The 27632-nt window shown below is 41.7% G+C and overlaps 1 protein-coding gene across 3 annotated transcripts in view; it reads left to right on the top strand.

Moving 5' to 3' along the window:
• Positions 1 to 27632, top strand: part of LARGE1 (LARGE xylosyl- and glucuronyltransferase 1) — a 598897-nt gene that overhangs the window by 510042 nt on the left and 61223 nt on the right. For all 3 annotated transcript variants that reach the window (XM_036864771.1, XM_036864770.1, XM_036864769.1), the window contains exon 9: positions 1286 to 1411. In XM_036864771.1, coding sequence (XP_036720666.1) covers positions 1286 to 1411 — 126 coding nt within the window. The remainder of the gene's footprint in view (positions 1 to 1285; positions 1412 to 27632) is intronic.

Here is a 27632-nt window from a genome sequence, read left to right as displayed (position 1 = left end):
TCCAGGCAATCTGAAGAAGCCCATGAACTCCACCAAACTATTAACATAAATTCATTAAAACCCCATTTCTCATTTTGGCTAAGAAATGCAGAGGCCTGAGCCTTTGACGTTGAATCTACCAGGGTCACACATCTAGATTATGAGTTTCCCATGGTATAAATGGCCATCTTGAAATGTAAAGATGATTTCTCTGAGTTCTCTGCATCTCATCTTGAAATGTAAAGATGATTTCTCTGAGTTCTCTGCATTTATCCTTTCCTGTTTAACCAGAAAGCAAGCTCACTCTCCCTTTTTTTGATCAACATTCAGTTGTCTGATTTGTTGAATTTTTGCAAAGTTTTCTAATGTGGAGGAAACAAGAAACTCTGTGGTGTTAGTTTACTGTTTTTTTTTAGCATTGTTATTATTCTGTATTTCCCAAGCAGCCAGAAACTAATTTCCTTTTTCAAACGTGAGATATGGTATAATGAATGAGTTAAAAATTACCCAGGTAGCTGTTTTAAACCTGAGGGGAAAATTGTCCTCCATCATCATATTTCAAGTCAGGTCATAATGACTTGAGTGTGTCCCCAAAAGCTAGCAATTGCCTGTCCATGTCCAATGAGGATAGTTTATTCAGCCATCTCCTTCTGCGAATTCACCTCCCGACACCACCTGTCAGCAGCTAGTTAATATGTGTGGCCTGCCTGGTGCAAGAGCTTGGAGAAGAGCTGGAAAGAAGTAAAGCCTCCCTAGAAAAGTCAGAGTTGGATTTGGAAGTGGGGAGCACGGGCACAGGCACCCTGGCCCGCAGGAATCCCAGGTGCATCCATCACCGAGTCTGCCCCGCGCCCCAGGGATGCTGCTGAAGCAGGATCTGTAATTTGTCTCAGCCCCTCAATGAGCAGAGCAACCTGTCATCACGCAGTTTCCTCTCCAGGAGGCTCAGGATGGATGACACAGGGTTCCTCGGTGAGGTGAGAAGAGGGGCGGAAAAGTGACTTCATTTATTATATGCTGGCTCGGGTGGAAAAGATGCTCCGTGTCTGCCCCCTTTGCTGGATGGTGCTCACTGAGACCAGCAGGACCCGTGAGCTTCAAGTCAGTGTGGGGCATTCCCCCCTCTCTATTCAAACGTGACTGCTTGGTTTCTAGAGATAAAAGGCAAGGGAAATGCCCTGCAGTGCAAGTGAGCCTGTGCTCCGAGCAGGGGCCTCAAGAGAGATTGCACAGGAGATGCGGTGCCTCAAGAGCCAGCATCACAAGCTCAGCCCATCTGACTGTATCTCTGGCTTTTATCCCCTAGGATATTTTCAACGCTGTCATCAAACAAAACCCCTTCCTCGTGTATCAGCTCCCCTGCTTCTGGAACGTGCAGCTGTCAGACCACACCCGCTCTGAGCAGTGCTACAGAGACGTGTCTGATCTAAAGGTAGGGTAAGGAAGGCCCTGGTGGGCGGTGGCAGAGGGAAGCTGGATGGGGCAGCGCCCTTCAGGGGGATGATTGGCTCGGAGCTTTGTGTGCAGTGTGGTGAGAGAGAGAGAGAAGGGTGCAGAAGAGCAAAAAGAATGGGCTTTTATTCTTTGTTTTGTTCCCCCCACCCCGCCCTGTTTTGGCTTTCTGGAAAGCGTCAGGCCTCCCAGCACAAGAACCAGCTTGTGTGGTTATTCTTCCTGCTACCTGCTGCTGGCTGTTTTGGCTCATGTTGGCTCCCCAAATCCAGTCATTTAATTCAAATGAAAACATTTATTGAGGGCCTACTTTGTGCCAGGTGCTGTAGATATGGATATGAATAACTTATTTTCTACTTTCAAATCATTCTTGGCAGAGAGGAGCAGAGAAACATGTAAGGAAATAAATGTAAAGAAATATGACAGATGCTGTGATAGTTGTGGATGAGGTGAGATGCCAGCAGGGAGAAGGGACAGTGAGAGAAAGCCTTTATCATTGGTCTCTAAGTACCAAACACAGTGGTAAGGCCTGACAGGAGATAGACAAAGAAGAAGGGGGGTGTGTATCAATTACCTACTGCCACAGATAGTGCTGCGTAACAAACTATTCTAATAGGGGCTTAAATCATCAACCGTGTATTTAGTTGATGAGTCCACAGGTTGACTGGATGGTTGTCTGATATTCACTGGCTTAGCCAAATGTCTATGGTCAGCTTCAGATGGGGTGGCTGGTGGCTAGGGCAACTTGGTTCTCCTCCAGTGTCTCCTATGTCCTGTCAGCAGGCCAGTCTAGCTCGTTCTCATGGCAAAGCAGAGGTGGAAAAGGAAGCCCTAGGGCACACAAGGAAACCCGAGTCCTTCTTGCTGACATCCTATGTGCCAAAGTAACTGTGTGGCTGAGCCCAGAGCTAAGGGGTGTGTCAGAATTCCCTACCTATAGTCGTGAAGGGTTGAAAGAGTGAAGAACTGACCTCAGCTATTAAATGACAGATTAATGATTTGAACCCAGGCCTGTCTGACACCAAGTGTGTTTGCCCTCTGGCTGTAACAGAAGAACTAGATACATGCATCCGTAGAGAGTTTGTTTCATTTAAAATTTATACCCATTGCCCAGGTGACGATGTGGTGACAATAATTGCAAGTTATAAAAAGGAAAAAGAGACCCAAACCTTGCTTTTCTAACAAGTCAGCCTTCTCTTATTGGTTTCTGGTCCATATCCACATTATGTACATATTATGTCTTATTTATAGTCACAATTTACATGGAATTTTGTATTCTTCCATTGCTTAGCCATTCTGGTTACCTTAGTTGTTTTCAGACTTTCACAAATATAAATATTGAACAGCTCCAAGTTCACACCTTCTCAGGAGTGAAATCACAGAGTCAAAAATAAAGAACTGTTTTTTAACGCACTTGAAATTCATTGCAAAATATTTAAAACAGAAGTACCTGCATTATTCATTCTTTAAATCGGCATTTATGAAATTCCTTCAATATGTCATGTATTTGTTAGACATAAGGAGAATAGATGAAATGCACCGGAATATTTCCAAGAATATCATGAACTAAAAGTTCAAAGGGGAGGAAAATAAAACCAACCCTATAAAGAACACCTAAAAATGCTGCATAAAAATTTTTTTAATGTTTTGAAAGCATAGCTGATCAGTTCATAAATTAAATGAAGTAAGCAGAGGCCAAAAAACAGTGATAAAGTGTGACTCCAGAATGATAAGCAAAAAGCAGCTGCATCTGACATTTGCTGGGTATTTGCTTATCCTTGGTGTCTGGGAGTCTGGTATAAATGTAGGTAGCTGTATAATTATTGTTCAAACAAGGGAATGCTACCATGGGTTGCACTGGGATAATAGGCCTAAATCAAAATCAGGCAACCCATATGTATAGCCATTCTGTTGAAATGCTATGTGTGGGAACTTGGGCCCCAACACGAAAAAAACACAATTAGAAGACTCTGACATAAAGTCAGGATCCATGAAGAGTGATAGCCTTGGTAGATAAACACTTTAAAAACCCATAGTATAGGAGGAAACAACAGAGATTGTTGCCTGTTTCATTCTTTGCTTTTGGTGGAATAAGAGAGAAATGTTTCCCCTGAGAATTCCTAATTTGAAGCCTGTGCTCATATTATTTGGGGGGCTAAAATTATATGTGTGGGGCAGAACTACACAGAAGAAAATGAAAAATTTCCAGACCCCTGGGAGAAACAAACAGAAATCTGATCTTGAAGAATACTCTCAAAAACAAGACTTCAGAATCCTTTAGGTGGAGTTTCTAGAAAAATGAGTTCTCAGTCAGTTATCACTGAACACACAAGGAAGTAAGCTACCATGAGAGAGGGCAGAAACTGACCATAGAATTAAACCTCAAAGACTACAGGTATTAGACTCATCAGGCATGAAACATAATATAAGCATTTGTATTGTATAAAAAATTTTAAAAAGAATATTGAAAGTAGATTAGAGGAACAAGAGATTCTCAAAGATGAATAGGCCTATTCAGATCAACTAGGACTTGTAGAAGTGAAAAATATAATTATTGAAATTATAAATTAAATAAATGTGTTAAGCAGTAGATTAGACCCAGCTGAAGAGAGACTTAGTGAACAGGAAGAGATATCTAAGGAAATTACCCAAAACACGCACACTGAAAAAAAGAGATAGAAAAATAAAGGGAAGTTAAGATATTGGGATATGTCTAATTAGATTTTCAGAAGGAGATAAAGAGAAAATTGGAAGTGAGGCATCATTGGATGGGGTGGTGAATGGGAATTTTTCAGAACTGTTAAAAGGTATCCATAGATACAAGAAGGATTGTGGGGCTTCCCTGGTGGTGCAGTCGTTGAGAATCTGCCTGCTAATGCAGGGGACACAGGTTCGAGCCCTGGTCTGGGAATATTCCACATGCCGCGGAGCAACTGGGCCCGTGAGCCACAACTACTGAGCCTGCGCGTCTGGAGCCTGTGCTCCGCAACAAGAGAGGCCGCGATAGTGAGAGGCCCGCGCACCGCGATGAAGAGTGGCCCCCGCTTGCCGCAACTAGAGAAAGCCCTTGCTCAGAAACGAAGACCCAACACAGCCAAAAATAAATAAATAAATAAATAAATAAAAATAAAGGAATTCCTTTAAAAAAAATGCAAAAAAAAGGAAAAGAAAAGTAAATAAGAGCATAGAAAAAGTAGGGGGAAATAGAAAACAAGAAATCAAAATGATGTAAATAAGTCCAGATATATCAATAATCAAATAAACAAATTTTGCCAGGGAGAAGATAGGTTGTCAGATTGACTAGGAAACAATATCCAACATATGCTATTTACAAGAGACATGCCTGATACAAAACTACCCAGGAAGGTTGACAGTAAAATTATGGGAAAAGAATATCAGGCAGATATCATCCCAAATAAAACTGGGTGACTATCTTGATATCAGACAAAGCATTGGTAGGTACAGAGATGGTCACAACTTAAAAACAAAAAGTTCACCAAGAAGAAGATATAAATGCAGATTCATTTACTCAATCTCTTAATGTTTTTGAGCCCAGTGATTCTTCCGAGTTCTAGGAATACAACGAAGGTTAAAGCAAACAAAAGCCTCTCACATGTGGAACTTTCTATCTAGGAGATAAAGCAGAGTTATAGGAGATAACAAGAGAATACTGTGAACAAAATTATGTCAATAAATTTGAAAACTGTGAAAGGAACATATTCCTAGAAATGTATAATTTATCAAAACGGACTTAAGAAAAAAATATAAAGTCTGGATTATTTTCTAGTCATTACACTTTCTTACAAAGAAAATAGTACCCCTAGACAGATAGTGAGAAGAAGATGTTTTACCAATTTTTTTTTTAATCAAAAGGTATTTCCAGTTTTTAGTCAACTTTTCCAAGGAATAGGAAAAGAGGAACACTTTTTTTTTTTTAATTTATTTATTTTTATTTTTGGCTGTGTTGGGTCTTCATTTCTGTGCAAGGGCTTAATCTAGTTGTGGCAAGCGGGGGCCACTGTTCATCGTGGTGCGCGGGCCTCTCACTGTCGCGGCCTCTCTTGTTGCGGAGCACAGGCTCCAGACGCGCAGGCTCAGTAGTTGTGGCTCACAGGCCCAGTTGCTCCACGGCATGTGGGATCTTCCCAGACCAGGGCTCGAACCCGTGTCCCCTGCATTGGCAGGTGGATTCTCAACCGCTGCACCACCAGGGAAGCCCGAGGAACACTTTTTAACTCATTCAGTGAGGCCAGGATATCCTTGATACCAAAACCAGACAAGGAGATTACAAGAAAGGAAAATTGCAGGCCTGTCTCATTCATGAATACTGATGTAAAAATCTTAAACAAAATATTAGCAGACTGAATCCAGCCATGTATAAAATAGATCATACATCATGGCCAAGTTGGGTTTATTCCAGGAAATACAAGAGGGATCTAACATTGAAAAAAATCCACAAGTGTCATTTAGCATGTTAATAGATTAAAGGAGAAATACCATCTGATTATCTAAATAGATGCAGGACGATTATTTGATAAAATTAAATATTCATTTGTGACAAAACCTCTTATGAACAGAATCTACTGAAAACCTACAGCAAACTTTTGCTGAGCATTTGCTTAGGGTTCTGCTAAATAATTAAAAGAAAACAATAGGGTGCCCACGAACACCCACACATTTATGGAAATTTGATACATGACAAGGTGGCATTGCTGGCCATTGGAGAAAGGATGTAATTTTCTGTAAATGGTGTTGAGACACCTGATTATGTACAATAATCAGGAAAAACTGAAAATGGGTCCCTGTCTCACACCATATACAAAACTTACTCCGATGGATTAGAGACTTCAAAGGGAAAGGCCAAATTAAATGTTGATTTTTTAAAAATTAGGAAATTAGCCTATGACCTTAGAATAGGGAAAACACCAAAAGCGTATATCATAAATGAAAGGGTCAATGAATTCAACCACGTTGAAATTAATAACTCCATCAAAGTGGCATCAAAAAGAGAAAAGAAAAAAAAGTTTCAACATACACAACTGACAAAGGACTAGTAAACAAAGTATACAAAAATTTTTAATTTTTAAGAGGAATGTGTAAAATATAAATTCATTTCACAGAATTGCAAAGAAAATGGCCAATAAACACTTGAAAAGATGTACAACCTCTTTGTTAATCAGGGAAGTGAAAATTAAGACCACAAATAATTGAAAAAGTGGTACTAATGAAGTCTCATTTATCAGCAGGAACTCTCCTGTACCGTCGATGGGAGTGTAAATGTATACAACCAAGTTGGGAAAACACTTTGGCACCATACTGTAAACTTGAAGTAATACCTATTTTACAATCTAGGGCTTGGATGTAATTGGTCAAAAATTGAGACTTGGATGACTTCCTGCAGAAAGCACTCTGCCAGCTACCAGCGGGCAAATGGTGACAGATTGAAGTCAGGCCATGTGTCCTCATAATAAATGGCATTGTTTGACTAGGCAGCAGCACAGTAGAGTTAAAAGCTCAAGTCTTATTTTCATATCAAAAAGAAAAACAATAAAATTCCACAAAAATCAGTGCAACTAAAAGCCTTGGCAGGCCTTATTGAAAAAGGAAGGAAATTCTGTCAGCCTACAACGAGGATGACCTTTGAAGACATGCTAAGTGAAATACTCCAAACACAAAAGGACAAATATTGTATGACTCCACTTATATGAGATAACTAAAATACTCAAATTCATAGACACAGGAAGTAGAATAAAGGTTACTAGGGGCTGGGGTGAGGGGAGAATATGGAGTTAATGGGTACAGAGTTTGAGTATGGGATGATGAAAAAGTTCTGGAGATGGATAGCGGTGATGGTTGTACAACAATGTGAATGTACTTAAGGGCACTGAACTATACACTTAAAAATGGTTAAAATGGTAAATTGTATATATATTTTACCACAATAAAAATAAATCTGGGGCTTCCCTGGTGGCGCAGTGGCTAAGAATCCGCCTGCCAGTGCAGGGGACACAAGTTTGAACCCTGGTCCAGGTAGATCCCACATGCCGCGGAGCAGCTAAGCCCATGCACCACAACTACTGAGCTTGCGCTCTAGAGCCCGCGAGCCACAACTACTGAAGCCCGCGCCCCTAGAGCCCGTACTTCTCAACAAGAGAAGCCACCGCAGTGAGAAGCCTGCGCACTGCAACGAAGAGTAACCCCCGCTCTCCGCAACCAGAGAAAGCCCACGCGCAGCAACGAAGACCCAACACAGCCAAAAATAAATAAAAATAAAATAAATTTAAAAAAAAAAATCTGGAGGTGGAGGGACCTTGGCAAGTGTCCTATGAAACTGATTGTTTTTAGGAGGATTAGTATGAGTTTCATTAAAGAAACCAGTCGTAAGCCAGTATATTTGGCATGATTTCTGAGCACCTCTAAATTGGCAGCCACAAAAAGGAAAAGAAAAAGCTTCATAAATTAGAGGAGACTCTTCATTTGCAAACTTTCAACTTCTATGTTTTATAGATGCCAACAAAGCTTGGTCTCCAAGTGTATGTCCCGTCTACCCATCACATACATACCAATGTGTTCATGCTGCCGTATTTATTGAGTGATTACTATATGCCAGGTACTGTTACAGGTCCTAGTGATGCCACAGGAAACGAAACAGACAAAGCCATTGGTCACGTAGAGCTTAGGTGCTGGCGTAGCAGATGGCTGTGCCTCTTTGGCGTTGCTTAGTGTTGCTTAATTATTGTCACTTTGAACCTATCAAATGAAATAATTTGTGAACCCCCTTTGGCAGCCTCTTCTATATGTGAATAGAGGAGTTTCCATTAAATGACAAAACCATGAAGATAGATTTAAACCAAGTTTAATCCATATCTTTTTTTTTTCCACACACACACGCTGTATTTTATTTTTACAAGCGATAAATAGACTGACACCAAGCATTGTACATGGATGACCACAACAAAAGCAACAATGATTGCAATTTCCAAACATGAAACACACTCATACTATGTCATAATATTGACATTCAGTCCAGTAATCCTCCACTGTAACAGCTCCTTTACTTTGCAGTGAAAATTGATTTGTATATTCTTTGCCTCTGAGTCCTTGTGGGATTTCTTTTTTTTAATTCAAACAGAAAGTCACAAAAATTATACTCATCCTCATCAGTTCACTCAGTCCCATGTAATTAATTTTTTTTTCATCTTGATCTTTTGTTAGCACTTTTATGAGTTCATCAGTTTTTCATTAGAGTTCTGAAAATGCTTATTTATTCAGTTCAGCAGTACAGTCAATTACCAAAAACCTGTACTTGTCAGAGTCTTTTCCATGAATTTCTTGAAGATGAAACCCTTTTATAGGAACATATTTGCAAAAGCATCAGAGTACACCCAGAACTGTCTGTAAATGACAAAAGACTTAAAAATGACCACGGTTAAAGATTTGATGAAAGTTCATAATAATGCAGTTGACAAGAAAATTAGTTATTTCTGATATACATTTTAAAGTAATAACTAGGATTATGACTTATAACATTATACCAGAACATATAAGATTTTTAGAAATTTCATGTAATGTCTGAAACATTTATATTAACATATTTCCATACAAATAACCCAATGAAAATTTAGTATTAGTTGTTTTGTTTGTTTTTTTATACTGCAGGTTCTTATTAGTCATCAGTTTTATACACATCAGTGTATACATGTCAATCCCAATCGTCCAATTCAGCACAACACCATCCCCACCCCACCGCAGTTTTCCCCCCTTGGTGTCCGTATGTCTGTTCTCTACATCTGTGTCTCAACTTCTGCCCTGCAAACCAGCTCATCTGTACCATTTTTCTAGGTTCCACATACATGCGTTAATATACGATATTTGTTTTTCTCTTTCTGACTTACTTCACTCTGTATGACAGTCTCTAGATCCCGCCACGTCTCAACAAATGACTCAGTTTCGTTCCTCTGGCTGAGTAATATTCCATTGTATATATGTACCACAACTTCTTTATCCATTCGTCTGTTGATGGGCATTTAGGTTGCTTCCATGACCTGGCTATTGTAAATAGTGCTGCAATGAACATTCGGGTGCATGTGTCTTTTTGAATTACGGTTTTCTCTGGGTATATGCCCAGTAGTGGGATTGCTGGGTCATATGGTAATTCTATTTTTAGTTTTTTAAGGAACCTCCATATTGTTCTCCATAGTGGCTGTATCAATTTACATTCCCACCAACAGTGCAAGAGGGTTCCCTTTTCTCCACACCCTCTCCAGCATTTGTTGTTTGTAGATTTTCTGATGATGCCCATTCTAACTGGTGTGAGGTGATACCTCATTGTAGTTTTGATTTGCATTTCTCTAATAATTAGTGATGTTGAGCATCTTTTCATGTGCTTCTTGGCCATCTGTATGTCTTCTTTGGAGAAATGTCTATTTAGGTCTTCTGCCCATTTTTGGATTGGGGTGTTTGTTTCTTTAATATTGAGCTGAATGAGCTGTTTATATATTTTGGAGATTAATCCTTTGTCCGTTGATTCGTTTGCAAATATTTTCTCCCATTCTGAGGGTTGTCTTTCCGTCTTGTTTATGGTTTCCTTTGCTGTGCAAAAGCTTTGAAGTTTCATTAGGTCCCATTTGTTTATTTTTGTTTTTATTTCCATTACTCTAGGAGGTGGATCCAAAAAGATCTTGCTGTGATTTATGTCAAAGAGTGTTCTTCCTATGTTTTCCTCTAAGAGTTTTATAGTGTCCAGTCTTACATTTAGGTCTCTAATCCATTTTGAGTTTATTTTTGTGTATGCTGTTAGGGAGTATTCTAATTTCATTCTTGTACATGTAGCTGTCCAGTTTTCCCAGCACCACTTATTGAAGAGACTGTCTTTTCTCCATTGTATATCCTTGCCTCCTTTGTCATAGATTAGTTGACCATAGGTGTGTGGGTTTATCTCTGGGCTTTCTATCTTGTTCCATTGATCTATGTTTCTGTTTTTGTGCCAGTACCATATTGTCTTGCTTACTGTAGCTTTGTAGTATAGTCTGAAGTCAGGGAGTCTGATTCCTCCAGCTCCATTTTTTTCCCTCAAGACTGCTTTGGCTATTCGGGGTCTTTTGTGTCTCCATACAAATTTTAAGATGATTTGTTCTAGCTCCGTAAAAAATGCCATTGGTAATTTGATAGGGATTGCATTGAATCTGTAGATTGCTTTGGGTAGTATACTCATTTTCACAATGTTGATTCTTCCAATCCAAGAACATGGTGTATCTTTCCATCTGTTGGTATCATCTTTAATTTCTTTCATCAGTGTCTTATAGTTTTCTGCATACAGGTCTTTTGTCTCCCTAGGCAGGTTTATTCCTAGGTATTTTATTCTTTTTGTTGCAATGGTAAGTGGGAGTGCTTCCATAATTTCTCTTTCAGATTTTTCATCATTTGTGTATAGGAATGCAAGAGATTTCTGTGCATTAATTTTGTATCCTGCAACTTTACCATATTCATTAATTAGCTCTAGCACTTTTCTGGTGGCAGTTTTAGGATTCTCTATGTATAGTATCATGTCATCCGCAAACAGTGACAGTTTTACTTCTTCTTTTCCAATTTGTATTCCTTTTATTTCTTTTTCTTCTCTGATTGCCGTGGCTAGGACTTCCAGAACTATGTTGAATAATAGTGGTGAGAGTGGACATCCTTGTCTCGTTCCTGATCTTAGAGGAAATGCTTTCAGTTTTTCACCATTGAGAATGATGTTTGCTGTGGGTTTGTCATATATGGCCTTTATTATGTTGAGGTAGGTTCCCTCTATGCCCACTTTCTGGAGAGTTTTTTATCATAAATGGGTGTTGAATTTTGTCAAAAGCTTTTTCTGCATCTATTGAGATGATCATATGGTTTTTATTCTTCAATTTGTTAATATGGTGTATCACACTGATTGATTTGCGTATATTGAAGAATCCTTGCATCCCTGGGATAAATCCCACTTAATCGTGGTGTATGATCCTTTTAATGTGTTGTTGGATTCTGTTTGCTAGTATTTTGTTGAGGATTTTTGCATCTATATTCATCAGTGATATTGGTCTGTAATTTTCTTTTTTTGTAGTATCTTTGTCTGGTTTTGGTATCAGGGTGATGGTGGCCTCATAGAATGAGTTTGGGAGTGTTCCTTCCTCTGCAATTTTTTGGAAGAGTTTGAGAAGGATAGGTGTTAGCTCTTCTCTAAATGTTTGATAGAATTCACCTGTGAAGCCATCTGGTCCTGGACTTTTGTTTGTTGGAAGATTTTTAATCACAGTTTCAATTTCATTACTTGTGATTGGTCTGTTCATATTTTCTGCTTTTGCCTGGTTCAGTCTTGGAAGGTTATACCTTTCTAAGAATTTGTCCATTTCTTCCAGGTTGTCCATTTTATTGGCATAAAGTTGCTTGTAGTAGTCTCTTAGGAGGCGTTGTATTTCTGCGGTGTCTGTTGTAACTTCTCCTTTTTCATTTCTGATTTTATTGATTTGAGTCCTCTCCCTCTTTTTCTTGATGAGTCTGGCTAATGGCTTATCAATTTTGTTTGTCTTCTCAAAGAACCAGCTTTTAGTTTTATTGATCTTTGCTATTGTTTTCTTTGTTTCTATTTCATTTATTTCTGCTCTGATCTTTATGATTTCTTTCCTTCTGCTAACTTTGGGTTTTGTTTGTTCTTCTTTCTCTAGTTTCTTTAGGTGTAAGGTTAGATTGTTTACTTGAGATTTTTCTTGTTTCTTGAGGTAGGCTTGTATAGCTATAAACTTCCCTCTTAGAACTGCTTTTGCTGCATCCCATAGGTTTTGGGTCGTTGTGTTTTCATTGTCATTTGTCTCTAGGTATTTTTTGATGTCCTCTTTGATTTCTTCAGTGATCTCTTGGTTATTTAGTAACGTATTGTTTAGCCTCCATGTGTTTGTGTTTTTTACGTTTTTTTCCCTGTAATTCATTTCTAATCTCATAGCGTTGTGGTCAGAAAAGATGCTTCATATGATTTCAATTTTCTTAAATTTACTGAGGCTTGATTTGTGATCCAAGATGTGATCTATCCTGGAGAATGTTCCGTGCGCACTTGAGAAGAACATGTAATCTGCTGCTTTTGGATGGAATGTCCTATAAATATCAATTAAATCTATCTGGTCTATTGTGTCATTTAAAGCTTCTGTTTCCATATTTATTTTCATTTTGGATGATCTGTCCATTGGTGTAAGTGAGGTGTTAAAGTCCCCCACTATTATTGTGTTACTGTCAATTTCCTCTTTTATAGCTGTTAGCAGTTGCCTTATGTATTGAGGTGCTCCTATGTTGGCTGCATATATATTTATAATTGTTATATCTTCTTCTTGGATTGATCCCTTGATCATTATGTAGTGTCCTTCCTTGTCTCTTGTAACATTCTTTATTATAAAGTCTATTTTATCTGATATGAGTATAGCTACTCCAGCTTTCTCTTGATTTCCATTTGCATGGAATATCTTTTTCCATCCCCTCACTTTCAGTCTGTATGTGTCCCTAGGTCTAAAGTGGGTCTCTTGTAGACAGCATATATATGGGTCTTGTTTTTGTATCCATTCAGCAAGCCTGTGTCTTTTGGTTGGAGCATTTAATCCATTCACGTTTAAGGTAATTATCGATATGTATGTTCCTATGACCATTTTCTTAATTGTTTTGGGTTTGTTTCCTTTTCTTCTCTTGTGTTTCCCACTTAGAGAAGTTCCTTTAGCATTTGTTGTAGAGCTGGTTTGGTGGTGCTGAATTCTCGTAGCTTTTGCTTGTCTGTAAAGCTTTTGATTTCTCCATCAAATCTGAATGAGATCCTTGCCGGGTAGAGTAATCTTGGTTGTACGTTCTTCCCTTTCATCACTTTAAGTATATCATGCCACTCCCTTCTGGCTTGTAGAGTTTCTGCTGAGAAATCAGCTGTTAACCTTATGGGAGTTCCCTTGTATGTTATTTGTCGTTTTTCCCTTGCTGCTTTCAATAATTTTTCTTTGTCTTTAATTTTTGCCACTTTGATTACTATGTGTCTCGGCGTGTTTCTCCTTGGGTTTATCCTGTGTGGGACTCTCTGTGCTTCCTGGACTTGGGTGGCTATTTCCTTTCCCATGTTAGGGAAGGTTTCCACTATAATCTCTTCAAATATTTTCTCTGGTCCTTTCTCTCTCTCTTCTCCTTCTGGGACCCCTATAATGCGAATGTTGTTGCATTTAATGTTGTCCCAGAGGTCTCTTAGGCTGTCTTCATTTCTTTTCATTCTTTTTTCTTTATTCTGTTCCACAGCAGTGAATTCCACCGTTCTGTCTTCCAGGTCACTTATCCGTTCTTCTGCCTCAGTTATTCTGCTATTGATTCCTTCTAGTGTAGTTTTCATTTCAGTTATTGTATTGGTCATCTCTGTTTGTTCTTTAATTCTTCTAGGTCTTTGTTAATCATTTCTTGCATCTTCTCAATCTTTGCCTCCATTCTTATTCCGAGGTCCTGGATCATCTTCACTATCATTATTCTGAATTCTTTTTCTGGAAGGTTGCCTATCTCCACTTCATTTAGTTGTTTTTCTGGGGTTTTTTCTTGTTTCTTCATCTGGTATATAGCCGTCTGCCTTTTCATCTTGTCTGTCTTTCTGTGAATGTGGTTTTTGTTCCACAGGCTGCAGGATTGTAGTTCTTCTTGCTTCTGCTGTCTGCCCTCTGGTGGATGAGGCTATCTAAGAGGCATGATGGGAGGGACTGGTGGTGGGTAGAGCTGACTGTTGCTCTGGTGGGCAGAGCTCAGTAAAACTTTAATCTACTTGACTGTTGATGGGTGGGGCTGGGTTCCCTCCCTGTTGGTTGTTTTGCCTGAGGCAACCCAACACTGGAGCCTACCTGGGCTCTTTGGTGGGGCTAATGGCAGACCCTGGGAGGGCTCATGCCAAGGAGTACTTCCCAGAACCTCTGCTGCCAGTGTCCTTGTCTCCACGGTGAAACAGAGCCAGCCCCCGCCTCTGCAGGAGACCCTCCAACACTATCAGGTAGGTCTGGTTCAGTCTCCCCCAGGGTCACTGCTCCTTCCCCCGGGTCCCGATGCACACACTATTCCGTGTGTGCCCTCCAAGAGTGGGGTCTCTGTTTCCCCCATTCCTGTCAAAGTCCTGCAATCAATTCCCACTAGGCTTCAAAGTCTGATTCTCTAGGAATTCCTCCTCCCATTGCCGGACCCCCAGGTTGGGAAGCCTGACGTGGGGCTCAGAACCTTCACTCCAGTGGGTGGACTTCTGTGGTATAAGTGTTCGCCAGTCTGTGAGTCACCCACCCAGCAGTTATGGGATTTGATTTTACTCTGATTGCGCCCCTCCTACCGTTTCACTGTGGCTTCTCCTCTGTCCTTGGATGTGGGGTATCTTTTTTGGTGAGTTCCAGTGTCTTCCTGTCGATGATTGTCCAGCAGCCAGTTGTGATTCTGGTGCTCTCACAAGAGGGAGTGAGAGCACGTCCTTCTACTCTGCCATCTTGGTTAATCCCCCCCATATCTTTTTAGATAAACCTAAAACAGAAGTCATTTTATCACTGATAGCTTATCTAACACAATCTGACCCAGAACCCTGAAATACAGGCAATATATGAAAGGGGAGCTGCCCTGGAGGTGGGGAGAGGATTAGGGGATGAGGGAGAGAGGCTGGAAGGCCTGAGCACCACCCTCTGGGTCATATCAGGGTCTGGACATTGATGAAGAGCCTGAAGAGCTGGTCCAAGAACACAGCATGTCTGTAGGTCCCTCCAGGCCAACCTGGGCCTCAGATTCCTGGGAAAGGTGTATCTTTGTTGTTTTCTTTCTTCTTAATTTTCTTTCTTCTCTTCCTCCCCCACTTTTTTTCACCGTGTTCAGCATCTATGAAGGAACCTCCTGTTTGCTAGTTATTATGTCCCTCCCTGGGGAGTATCCAGGGTACCCTGAGCTCTGCTCTCCATCAACTCACACTGTTGCCCCAAAGGGTAGCCAATCTAAGAAGCTCACCTGTGGGATCCACAGGGACCTGTGCTGGGTCAGCTGATAGAAAACGTCAATTTAAGCAAGACTCATAAAACTGTATTAACCTTGACTGTCCTTTTGGGCAAATCCAGGGCCAGGTCTTTTTGTGGCTGATTGTGCTGTAAGGTCACTTAAGTGACTCTCCATCTGTGTCCTATGTGGTTCTCGGGGTCCTTTCAAGTTGAGCAAGAACTTAAGGACTCTCACAAAGCAAGTGAAGGGCAGTCCTGGACTTTTGCATTTCCCTCACTCTTATATAGTCATCTCACCCATGCCAAATCCGACAGCCAATTTTTTTTTTTTTTTAAGAACTTCTTTTTATCGAGTTGTTCCAGACTGTTTATCTTGCCTTTCGTGGAAATAGCAACTCTCACCTAATTCAAAGAATGTTTAATTTCATTTCCAATTACATTTGAAGTGGCATAAAAACACATTTGGTAACAAACACAGCTCCCTCCTGATAACATAGGGCTCAGGTGTAGGTGCAGACAGGCTCCCACTTCCTGCCAGAGAGGAGTTTACCAGCCTTGGCATCTAGCCTGCCCTGGGTGTCAGCTGACTACTTTGTGCTGAGTATAGGTTGGTTAAGAGAACATCTAAGAGGAGGAGTGGTTTCATTGAGGAGGCAGAAGAAGTATCTAGGCTTTTGGAGCCAAGCAATCCTGTAAATTCTAATGACAGTTCTACCTCTTACCAGCTGAAGGACTTGAGTAACTCACTTAACCTCTCAGGCTCAGTTACAAAATCCTCGATAAAATGGAGACCATTATTCTTGGCCCCGTTCTCAGCCAGGCCCCTTGAGTGCTCCGTAGAAATGCACTTGACCTTACCTCCGTCTTTTGTGTTTCAAAGACCTCCATTTTTATCTCTTCAGTCCTAAAGCTTGATGACTCAGCCTTCCCTGGCTGAGTCTTAAATTAAAAGAGAGGGACCCAAAGGAGCAGCTTTTTATTCCTTCACCAGGAGTGCAGACTCAGGAGACCAGCAAAGAAGCTGTGTGCTGGCTTAGAGCCGGGAGATTGCGAGAGATTCCAGGAAATCGTGTCTAGTCCTTGAGTCTTTAGTAGACTGTTTGTTAGAGAAGGAAGCGCTGGTCAGAAATAATGGGTGATGGCCAGGAAATGGCAAGCAGTGAGTCCAGTCCTCAGGTCTGTGAGAGTTACTGGAGCCCAGGGCTGAGTAAGCCATGGTTCCTGCCCTTGGGAAGGTCACAGACTATTTAGAATTAACCAGTAAGGAAACAGAAAATCCCAGTGCAGCCTGCTAAGTGCTGTGAAGCAGGGAAGTAAAGGGGGCTGAGAGCAGCTGGAGGAGCCCTGTCTAGTTGGGAGCGGGACGCAGCCTGTACCTTGGAGGGATCTCTATAGGAGGTCTGAGCTGAATCTTGATATCCAAATTCCGCTGCTTCCTCATCTTCTGCCCTCACATCACTCTTCAGCCCCCAAACACCCTGGCTGGCCCTCTCCCCAGTCCTCCCTCCATCCCTCCCCTACTTAGAGCCCTGGAGAATGGGGAGTGGAAATTCACATGCAAGTTAGAAAGAGTAAACCGGATGCTGGGTGGGCAAGCAACAGGGACCACGCCATTGCTACAGACACAGCTGCCCAGAATGCACTGATCCTTTTCTGGGATTGACAGGAAACACATCTCATCCTTTGGGGTCCTGGTCCTGTGACCAGGACCCCAAAGGATGAAATGGCATATTCCAGGTCATTTGGGTGGGAATGGTGTTCCAAGTATGGTGTCACTTAATCTTGACAAAAGTCTCACAGGGTGAATATTGTTCCGTCTGTTTTATAAATCAGAAAATTAAGAATCGTACAGACTAGTCACTTACTTGCCCCAAATCCCACAGCTCAATACGACAGAGCTGAGATTCGAACTCGTGTCTGTCTTACTCTCAGTCCAAGGTTCTTTCTTCTGACTTGGGGCTGAGTTCCCACCTGAATGTATTTTCCCAGGAAAGTATTTTATGTGAGATAATGATTCTATAGGATTATTCTGTGTGAGCCCTCTTTAAATTAAGTGCATTTTTGAGGGCTAACTCCAGAACAGAGACCCTTGATATAACATTCCCTCCTTGAAAGAACATGTGAATCTGAAGCAGCAGGCACAGAGCCTGAATTTTTGAATTAGGAGCTGCGTGCACTTAAAAGAAAAGCCCTAAAGGAGAGGAGAAAAACCAAGAGAAAACATGCCATCCATATGGGGAAATGATGTGTGTTCCAGAGGCAATCTGTAACATTTGCATAAAAGGAGTAGCACATAACTCAAGTTTTAAAACATTTTATAATGCTTAGAGAGGTGTCAGATTTCACGTCGTTTGAGGAGGACGGGGGACCACCATGTATTAGTGTATTGGGCTTGCCATGGCTAAGCTGGCTGCAGTGAGAAGTGAGGCAGGGGAAGGCAGAGAGCAGAGAGAGGGTGCGAAGAATGATGAATGGTAGGGTTGATTTTGGAGGATTAGGATGGATTGAGGAAGGGAAAACAGTTGCTTTGGGGAAGAAGATCTGAAATTTAGAATTACCACCTTCCAACCAGACCTCTCTTTACTTCGGGCCAGTGCCTGTTTGATTTCATTGCATGACCCAAGTCCGAGGACTCTAAGTCTTTTCTTGTCTCTGTGCACCGCTGCGGCTGGTAAGCCCGAGGAGTTCTGGGATTAAATATGAGGCAGCTGACCCCTGTCCAAGTAGTCTGTCTTTTGGCACCATCGCTCTAGGGCTCATACCTGGGAATCGCCCATTCACCCAGCAAACTGCAGAGTACCCACTGTGGGCCAGGCTGCAGGGCTGTCGCTGAGCTACTTACCCTCTCTTCACCTTGTCGTCATCTGAGAAAGTGGTGCAGTAATCACTCTATAGAGGAGATGTAAAGATGAAAAGGGGTGATATATTAGTACAGGGTTATGAGACATGTAGTAAGCCTAGTATTCTTTTTGTTTGTTTTTTTGTGTTTTTTTTTTAATTAAAGTATGGTTGATTTACAGTGTTGTGTTAGTTTCAGGTATACAGCAAAACTGAATATATATATATATTCTTTTTCAGATTCTTTTCCATTATAGGTTATTACAAGATACTGAATATAAATAGTCCCCTGTGCTATACAGTAGGTCCTTGTTGTTTATCTGTTTTATATACAGTAGTATGTATCTGTTACACCTAGTATTCTTACTATTTTTTTTTATATCTTTATTGGAGTATAACTGCTTTACAATGTTGTGTTAGTTTCTGCTGTACAACAAAGTGAATCAACCATATGCATACATGTATCTCCATATCCCCTCCCTCTTGAGCCTCCTCCCACCCTCCCTATCCCACCCCTCTAGGTGGTCACAAAGCATGGAGCTGATCTCCCTGTGCCATGCAGCTGCTTCCCACTAGCTATCTATTTTACATTTGGTAGTGTGTATATGTCCATGCCACTCTCTCACTTCGTCCCAGCTTCTGCTTCCCCCTCCCTGTGTCCTCAAGTCCATTCTCTACGGCTGCGTCTTTATTCCTGCCCTGCCACTAGGTTCATCAGTACCGTTTCTTTAGATTCCATATATGTGCATTAGCATGTGGTATTTGTTTTTCTCTTTCTGACTTACTTCACTCTGTATAACAGACTCTGGGCCCATTCACCTCATTACAAATAACTCAATTTCATTCCTTTTCATGGCTGAGTAATATTCCATTGTATATGTGTGCCACATCTTCTTTATCCATTCGTCTGTCGATGGGCATTTAGGTTGCTCCCATGTCCTGGCTATTGTAAATAGTGCTGCAATGAACATTGGGGTACATGACTCTTTTTGAATTCTTATTATTAATAATCTGTCAGTATTGTTCCCACTCTCTTGGGGTAATTTTCAGTCAGCTGGTAGGCAAAACCTGTAAACAAAGGATCTTCTTGCTCATCCATTCCAATGCTCACATTTCACAGACCGGAAGCAGGAACCCACAGAGGGGAAACGGCTTGCCCGAGGTTAAGCACTGGTGTGTGTCTCGTCATCTTGTGCCCTGATACTGTGCTGGAGAACTACCCACTCAGTGGAGGGGACTTTGGGTGCTTTAAGCTTTAGTCTTTTGTCTTTGCCTCAACACTCACCCATTCTTGGCTTATGTGGTAATATTTAGAACTGAACTCCTTTGGTTGTTATTGATTTAAGTTATCCGTCACTGGCTTGGTTACGCATACCTGATGAAGTTCAGATGCATTTATTCCTAGAAGCATCAACAAGATCCCTAGAAGCAAGGCCATGGCTCTGGAGAATTCGCCCTTCAATAATAGCACTTTGTGGAGTACGTATCTAAACAGTTCTAAGAACTGTTAGTGAGATTTCTTTAAAACACTAACAGGAGAGCTGGGGAGGGGTGGGGAGAGAGGAGTTCCGTGTACCATATACTGTACCAGATACCCTATTATGATATCCTGCAGCAAGGAAATCTGATCGATTTTATTGATTCCCCAGCATTTCCCCCACGTATTCTATGTCGACACCCAGAACCATGACCATGGAATGCCTTGTGGAACAGGTTCTTCAGAAGCCCACTGTAAGAAACATTTCCCTGGATAATCTGGGCTCTGTTAAGAAGGAAAGGGATTCTGAGAGAGGGGAGCATCCACTAAGCAGTATTTGGTAATTATGGACATCAAACCACTGACGTTTCTAGGAATGTGGAAATAAGGGTTATGGTAGGGAAAAACGTTTTTGCCTAAAAATTCCTATAATGAGGAAAACAATTTCAAATATTTATTTCTAAAAGTTCCATCTGTATTACAGGTTCTTTGTAAAAGTAGTTACTTTTCCATTCATCACCTTTACATTGAAGGGTCGGATTCAGGTGTGTGTGTTTTTTCCCAAAAGCGTGAGATAGCATAGCACCGACAACCATTTTTTCGTAAAAACAGAAATGCATAAATCGTCTTTACGTATGCCATTTATTATAAGTCCTTTGCCGTGAGTTAACCAGCTAAGCTCTATGTTGGACAGAAGATTTTCATTGTCATTCCTCACATCTTTAGAAAGTATTGTAAAAATTCTATATTTTCAGTCTTGTCTTTATAAAGTTAGCCAAATCAATGACATCTAATAGTACTAATGCACACTGGCTTCCAGTGTTTTGTTGCAAACTTGCCTATCAGTGATACAGTAAAGGAATTCAGTATGGGGCACTCCCTCTGTAACTTTTCTTGGTATCCTTTCGTTATTCCAGTTAAAGCAGCTGTACCTTCAGTCATTCCACATATGCACGCTCCATAAAACATTACCATCATTAAAGTAGGAATTCACTGCTCAGAATATCACTTCCCCAGGACATCTTTCCTTTAGTGCTCACTGAAAAGTTGTTCTTTGTGTATTTCATTTTCTAAACAGAGTCTTGCAAATAGCATAAGATGACGCCATGTCAGAATCCTCTGTACTTTGATTTAACTCTATAGCAAATCACCCATGTAATTTGTTCTAATACTAGTTTCTCCAGGCTTTCATCATTTGTTTTCTAGGACTCCTCCTATAATATTTGCTGACCCAGGAATTTACTTCATTTGTTACCAGAGTATCTTCTGTGTGTTTTTCCAGCCATTTTTGCCAAGGCAGGAAAAACAAGTGTTTTCCTTATTGGACTTTATTATCTTTCATTTTGATGTATGAAATCTCCAAAGAGACTGCAGAACTCTTTTCATGGGGTTTAGTGGAACCTTGTAAATTTCAAGACTGACTATCACAAGACTTTAAACGTCATCAAAAATTTATGGAGGCTCGTCTTTATATTCTGGATGCTTTGTTTTTAAATGTCTTGCTCATCATGCATCTCTGTACTAACATTAAGTAATATCTCAAGGCATAATACACACTTGAGGTGAAGTTCTTCCTTAACGATCATGGTTATAAATGGTTTTTGAAATAGTCTTGAGGATTTAAATTTTTTTTAACCAACTTCTTGTCGGATCTAACTAGATGGGCATTTCTCTACTTGGAGATGTAGCTAAGGAAGAGCTTATATTGGGAGCAGAAGTGTCAGCTCAGCTGTTTTCTTGCTGGTCCCAAAAGCTTGTGTTACTAGTATTCTCAACCTCTCGTTTCTTTGTAGAACTGGTCTGTGTTTTTAATAATACACTTTTATTTGGAAGAATTTTAGACCTGCAGAAAAATTGTAAACGTAGTACATAGAGTCCCGTGTGCCCCATCCAGTTTCCCCTGATGTTAATATCTTATGTAACAATGGTGAACTTGTCAAAACTGACACACCAACATTGGTGTATTGCTATTACTAAACGGTCAGGCTTTAGCTGCATTTCACCAGTTTTTCCATTCATGTCCTGCTTCCTTAGTCTCCTTTGGTCTCTGACAGTTTCTCAGTCTGTCTTTGTTTTTTCATGACTGACCTTGATACTTCCAAGGCATGTACTGTGCCACACATGTTACTATTAAGGATACTAACCACCTTTCTTTGGCTAAGGTGGTCTTTTCAGGCTTCTCCATTGTAAAGTTACTATGTTTCCCTTTCCTTCTTCCTTTTTTGGAAGTGAGTCACTTATCTACCCCACACTGGAAGTGAGGAGATTAAGTTTCACTTCCTGGGAGGGGGTAGAATCCAGGTACATCACTGGGGTTCTTCTCTAGGGAGATTTGTCTCTTTCCCCCAATTATATTTATTTCTTACATCATGTATTCATAACCCCAAGGATTCACATGTATTTATTTTGTACTTTGGGTTAATAATAATAATAATGCAGGGCTCTTTTTAAGTCCTTTGTTCATTTTATGAGTTATTTTAGTTAAAATTATTGTTATCATTAAATAATATTAATAAATGCACTAAAATAGATATAGTATGATTGGTAGAACACTTAGCCAGGTTTATTCCTCAGTACATTTCAGTATGCGAGGGCTCAGTATCCTGCCCTCTGCATTGACACAGTTAGATATGGGAGCTCAAATGACACAAGACCCCACTCCCTCTCCTTCTCTCTCTGTCCCTCTATCTTGCTTTCTTTCTGCCTCTGCTTTCTCTGTCATGGCAGGGTGACTTCTGGCAGCCTGCCCAGCCAGTATGTAGAGCCTCGTCATTCAACAAATACATATTGCACGCTTGCTGTGGACCAGGCACTGTTCCAAGCACTGGCTATACGTGGAAAAGCAGACAATGCAGGCCCTGCTCTCCCCAGCTTACATTCTAGTGCAGAATACAGATATCAAACAGGACAACAAATGATCAAATTGGTCATTTCAGGCAGGAAAACATGCTATGAAGAAATCAAAGCAAGGGGACATAAGAGTGACTAGCCCACATGATCCCGTATTGAAAAGAGAGACCCTCTTTCCCTCCATGACTCTGCAGAGCAACTCTGTTGACCCTGCATGGGACTCATGCCCACGAACGGTCTGGAATGTCTCATTGGTCAGCCTGAGTCACACGCCCTTTGCTCTAGCAGGTCAGGCCTGACCGGCAGCCCTGTTAGAATCATCGGAAGAAGGCAGGGTCTTGATCTGTGAAGGAAGGGTGCAGGGCACACGGAAAAGCAACAGCAGGCCACTACAGAAGATGCCTGCTGGGATCCTGGAAGCCAGTTTTGCCTTCTTGGAGTTTCCAAGCGGTGAATCACGGGGTGCCCACCCCCAGGGGCATTACTGACATTCTGCCAAATTGGCTTCTCAACCAACCTTGGTAGAATCCTTCAGCTGAAGGGTCCCTGCCTGTCTCTAGAGGTGAAACCCACTTCCCTCTGTCCTCCTTGTCCTCAAATCAACAGAGACACTCCCCGGAGGACCCTGTGGGGACTCAGTGAAAGTGAATAGAGTCTTAGCAATTAATGCCTTAGAGAGGGAGCGCACTGGGCTGGTTACCTTCCACAGGTCACATGACTGCAGAGAAGCCGCATCAGGCAACGCCATGGAGGATCCTTGTACTGAATGCATCGCTTTCCCACTTCCTGCTCTCAGAGGTCCATCGGAATTCTTCAGACAGGCCAGAATCCAATTCAAATTGACTGCTACCCCCATTATATAGCAAAAGAACCAGAAACATTAAACATGACGAACATGCGAGAACAGAGCAGGATCTTCTCGGATTCATGACCCTCCCAGCCCTGAGTGTTATCAGAGATATCTATTTTTCTGTTCTCATTTTTTTCCCTCTTTACAACGTCCAGCACCTCAGGCAGGGAAAAATAAGAAATGTTACAGGTGACAGAACAAGAAATGATAGGCTATAGGACAGGGCCTCGGATGCATGCACTGGCCTAAGTGTCTACGTTTTCCAGATGAGGGGACTAAATAATCGCTGAGTTTCATCTATTTTCTTCCCCTTTCCTGGGTAGTGTTTTTGTCTGGGAAGAATTTTTTTTTTTTTCTGGGACTTGTAAAAAATCAAGGAACAACAGGAACCTTTGTAAAAGGAGGCAAAGAGTCACAGAACACCTGTGGCTTGAAGTCTTGAGTATCAGGGACACTGTTTTTATTTAATAGCCACTACCTGGTAATTGTCAGGAATGGGAAAGGAGAAGGGAGAGAGGGGGAATAGAGTCTTTAGCAGTTGGTGGAGGGAAGAAAAGAACCGGAGTGGATTCCATGGCTGTCTGCAAACGTTGACCGGACCTGGCACTGTGCATGCAGAGTTGGACAAACACAGGTCTTGCATTCAAGGAACCAACAGTCTAGGTTTAAATACAGACGGAGGGACAGCGTCACTTTAGAGAAGATCCCATGGGAACGGACCACGTATGTTCCCAAGACTCACGCACGCTGAACACCAGCCTGCTCTGGGCTCCGTGGTGGACGCCTTTACATCTCTTGTCTCATGGATCCCCTGAAGCAGGTATTATTATTGTTTCCTTTGAACAGATTGGAAGATAGAGGTTCAGATACATTAAGCTGTTTGGGTGACAGAGTTGGGAAGAAGCAAGGGTGACCTTTGCCTCGCTCCCCTGCCTGTTAGCACTCTCCAATCTCTGCCCAGCATGTTAAACCCACCTTAGTGCTTTCCTTTCTGGAAGCACCCTCTTCGGGCCTCTCCTTGAGGTCCAGCCAGGAGGAGCCTGGCCCCTGGCGTGGCGTCTCCTCTGGGCTGTGTTGTCTGTGCCCATCCTGCCCTTCTGCCCCAGGCTGCCTCCACCTGCAATTCCTCCTTTAAGTCTTATTTCTTATTCCTCTTTCCTTTCCTGTCTTCATCCAGCCTTCCTCGTTGGTAAGGTGGATGACTCATGAAGTCTAAAACCAGATGTATTTTGTAATTTAATGAACACGTGTGAAATGCCTTCACGCCCATCAATCCATCAGTCCTGGTCTTGACCACAAACTGCAAGGCAGTTGCTGTTATGTCCCTTTTATAGGTGAGGGACTGTCTCCATGATACTAGGCAACTGTGTGCAGGCCGCCTAGCGGATAAGAGCTGGAGCTGGGGCTGGGATCAAGTGCATGTGCTCATCCTTTTCTAGCATGCATCATAATCCTGAAGAGGACGAGGAAAGGGACTCGTGAGACCATTGTCCTTCTCCTTGAAATACCAGACAAGGGAAGAACAGAGGGAGCTTCAATTCCTTCAAAAGAAAATGACAAGCTGTTTGGCCCTTAGATGAAGAAAAGGGGAATATGTTTCTCCATCCGAAAGCCCACATGAATAGGGCTTTTATAACTGATTTGCTATAGACAGACAGAATGTGAGGATTATTGAGAATGTCATCATCATGATTTCCATTCTTGAACCAAAGGGCAGCTATTGAATACTAACTACCTGCCAGGCAGTATAGCACTCAGGAAGAATAATAAGTCATGGTCCCTGCTGGCTCAGAAATTCATATTCCAATGCTGCCAGGTGCAGGAATGTAAATAAATAATTACCAGAGCATGCAATGAGTTCTCTAATAGAGTTAAGTACAAGAGCCTGTGGTGCACTGAGGAAGGACCCAGCAACTGCCTTAGGTGTTATATTAGGAATGCTTACAGTGAGAATCAGAAAACCCAATTTGTAGTGGCTTAAAATAAAATAGGGGGTTTGAATTTCTTTCCTAAGAGTCCTGGAGTAAGCAGCTGTAGAACTGGTTTGTAGATCAGCAGTGTGTTGACTTCACAGTCACAGGATGGCTGTCAGAGTGCCAGTCATCACATCTCTGTTCACAACAGGAAGGTGAGTGGGGTGGGAGGAAGACAGCACCTTATCTGAACCTTGTGATTAAGAAATCAAATATATGCTTTGCCACGTGTCTTTTTGAACAATCCTGTGTCACATGGCCACCCCTAGCTGCAAGGGAGTCTGGGAAATCAGAAGAATCATCATGATTGCTTGGATCTTAAATGGATCATGAGCCACTCAAAGGGGCTAGGGACATTGCAACTACAAACAAAATGAATGTTCTCTTAGGAATGAAGAATAGAGTGGAGAGAAAGACTATTAGGAGGCAACCTTCTGGCATGAGTGGTCAGGGAAAGAGTTACAGAAGAGGTGCATTTGAGCTCAGCTATGAAGGACAAGCAGGCATGAATATGGTAGAGAAGAAATAAGGATATTCTAGGGAGGGGGAAAATATGCAAAAGCACTGAGTAATGGAAGACAGGTTCAAGAAATACCAGGAGGTTCTTTTAGCCTGGAGTTAGAGTTGGAATTGTAAGTGGGAACCAGTTTGCAACAGGCTTCACTGCCAGTCTAAGGAGGATAGTTGTTATTCTGTGAGCCAAGAAAGTCAGTAGAGGTCTTGAGACAGAGACCCATTTTCCAAATACCTCTTATCTCAGTAACTTGGAACACATAAGCCCCATGTTCTTATTCACGTGGCATTTGCACACAGGTTCTGATATCTTGGCACTTTTGCCAAGAAATCAGAATTATTTTTATGAGCCCTGTGGGTTCCAAGTACTTGAGAAGCCGGAGTATGGGCTAAACTCTTTCCGTAGCCTTGTCCTTGTACTGAGGTCTTGTTTCTGTCTTTGAAATGCTTTTTCCTGCGCCCTTGATAGGTGATAGAGTCTCTCATTTCCCCTTTAATCACGTTGACTTTTGCTGTCTTCCCGGATGATGTTTAAGTTTCCTGGACAGTAATCAATTTTCATCAATTTCTCAGGCTCATTGCAGGCTGACTGCAAGTCTGTACATATACTCAGCCTTTACAGACATTTCAGATCCAATCAGATCACACCCCTGGGGCCCCTGATGCCTGGTAGCTTCTGCAGCCCACCTGCCATGCAACCTGGATGCCTCCTTCTCTACTTCCTCCCAAGCTGGAGGTTCAGCCCATGTATATGAGAAGTCCTAAATCACCCCAGCAGCCTTCGTGTCCCAGGGATGGTGCCGTGCCTGTGTTTGGGAGGGGAGAGTAGGTTTCATTTCTGAGGAGAGTAGGTTTCATTTCTGATCCTGTAATCTTCTGAGAATCTCATGTTCATTGCTGTAAACAGTCAGTTGATGACTACAGACATGGGAGAAATAAGAGAAAGAGAGATTCCTCATGTCTCTGCCTCTTTGGGTTCGAATCCTGACTCTCCCACTTTCTAGCTGTGTAACCTGGGGCAATTGGCTGAACTTTCCTTACCTGTACGATGGGATAATGAGAGTATACTTGTAGTATTAAGTAAAGTATAAATGAGCCATGACAAATGAAATGTCCAGAGCAGTGCTTGGCACATAGCAAACATCCAATATATGTTGGCTGCTAATATTAACAATAATAATTATTACTGTGCTGATGTGTCCCAGCAAGTGGAATAAGTTATGATCGGTTTTCACAAGCGTCATAGACTCAGGTGTACTTACCAGCTTCTTGCAAAAACGTATTTTGGGCACATTCCCAGTGCCACTTTGTCTCGTGTGTGAAAGCTTGTCAATGTATGTCATCTACACCACCAGCTTGCTGGCCCTGAGCCAGCGATGATGGGTGATTCTGTCCCTCAGGGGACCAGGAAATGACATTTCTCAGTAGTCAGACATGAGCTGATGAGAATTATCAGCAATACTCATCCTGAGTTGGAGTTTCCGAGGCAGGTGCGTGGTTTAGTGGGAGGAGCGCTGGCCTGGGAGACAGAGCTGGGCACCACTTCTCCCTCTGCTGTGAGTCTGGACAAGTGACTTTCTCCCTCTGGGCCTTGGTTTCTCTATACTTGAAGTAGCCCAGCCCAGAAACGATCACCAACAGCTTCTCTTTAAAAGCACGAGTCATACTTGTAATTTAAAACGGGCGGTTATGTGTTCCCCTCAGTTGTCAGTTCCAGAAAG

The sequence above is a fragment of the Balaenoptera musculus genome, chromosome 10 (genome assembly GCF_009873245.2).
Source record: "Balaenoptera musculus isolate JJ_BM4_2016_0621 chromosome 10, mBalMus1.pri.v3, whole genome shotgun sequence".
Taxonomy (NCBI): domain Eukaryota; kingdom Metazoa; phylum Chordata; class Mammalia; order Artiodactyla; family Balaenopteridae; genus Balaenoptera; species Balaenoptera musculus.
This window is presented reverse-complemented; position numbering and strand designations above follow the sequence as displayed.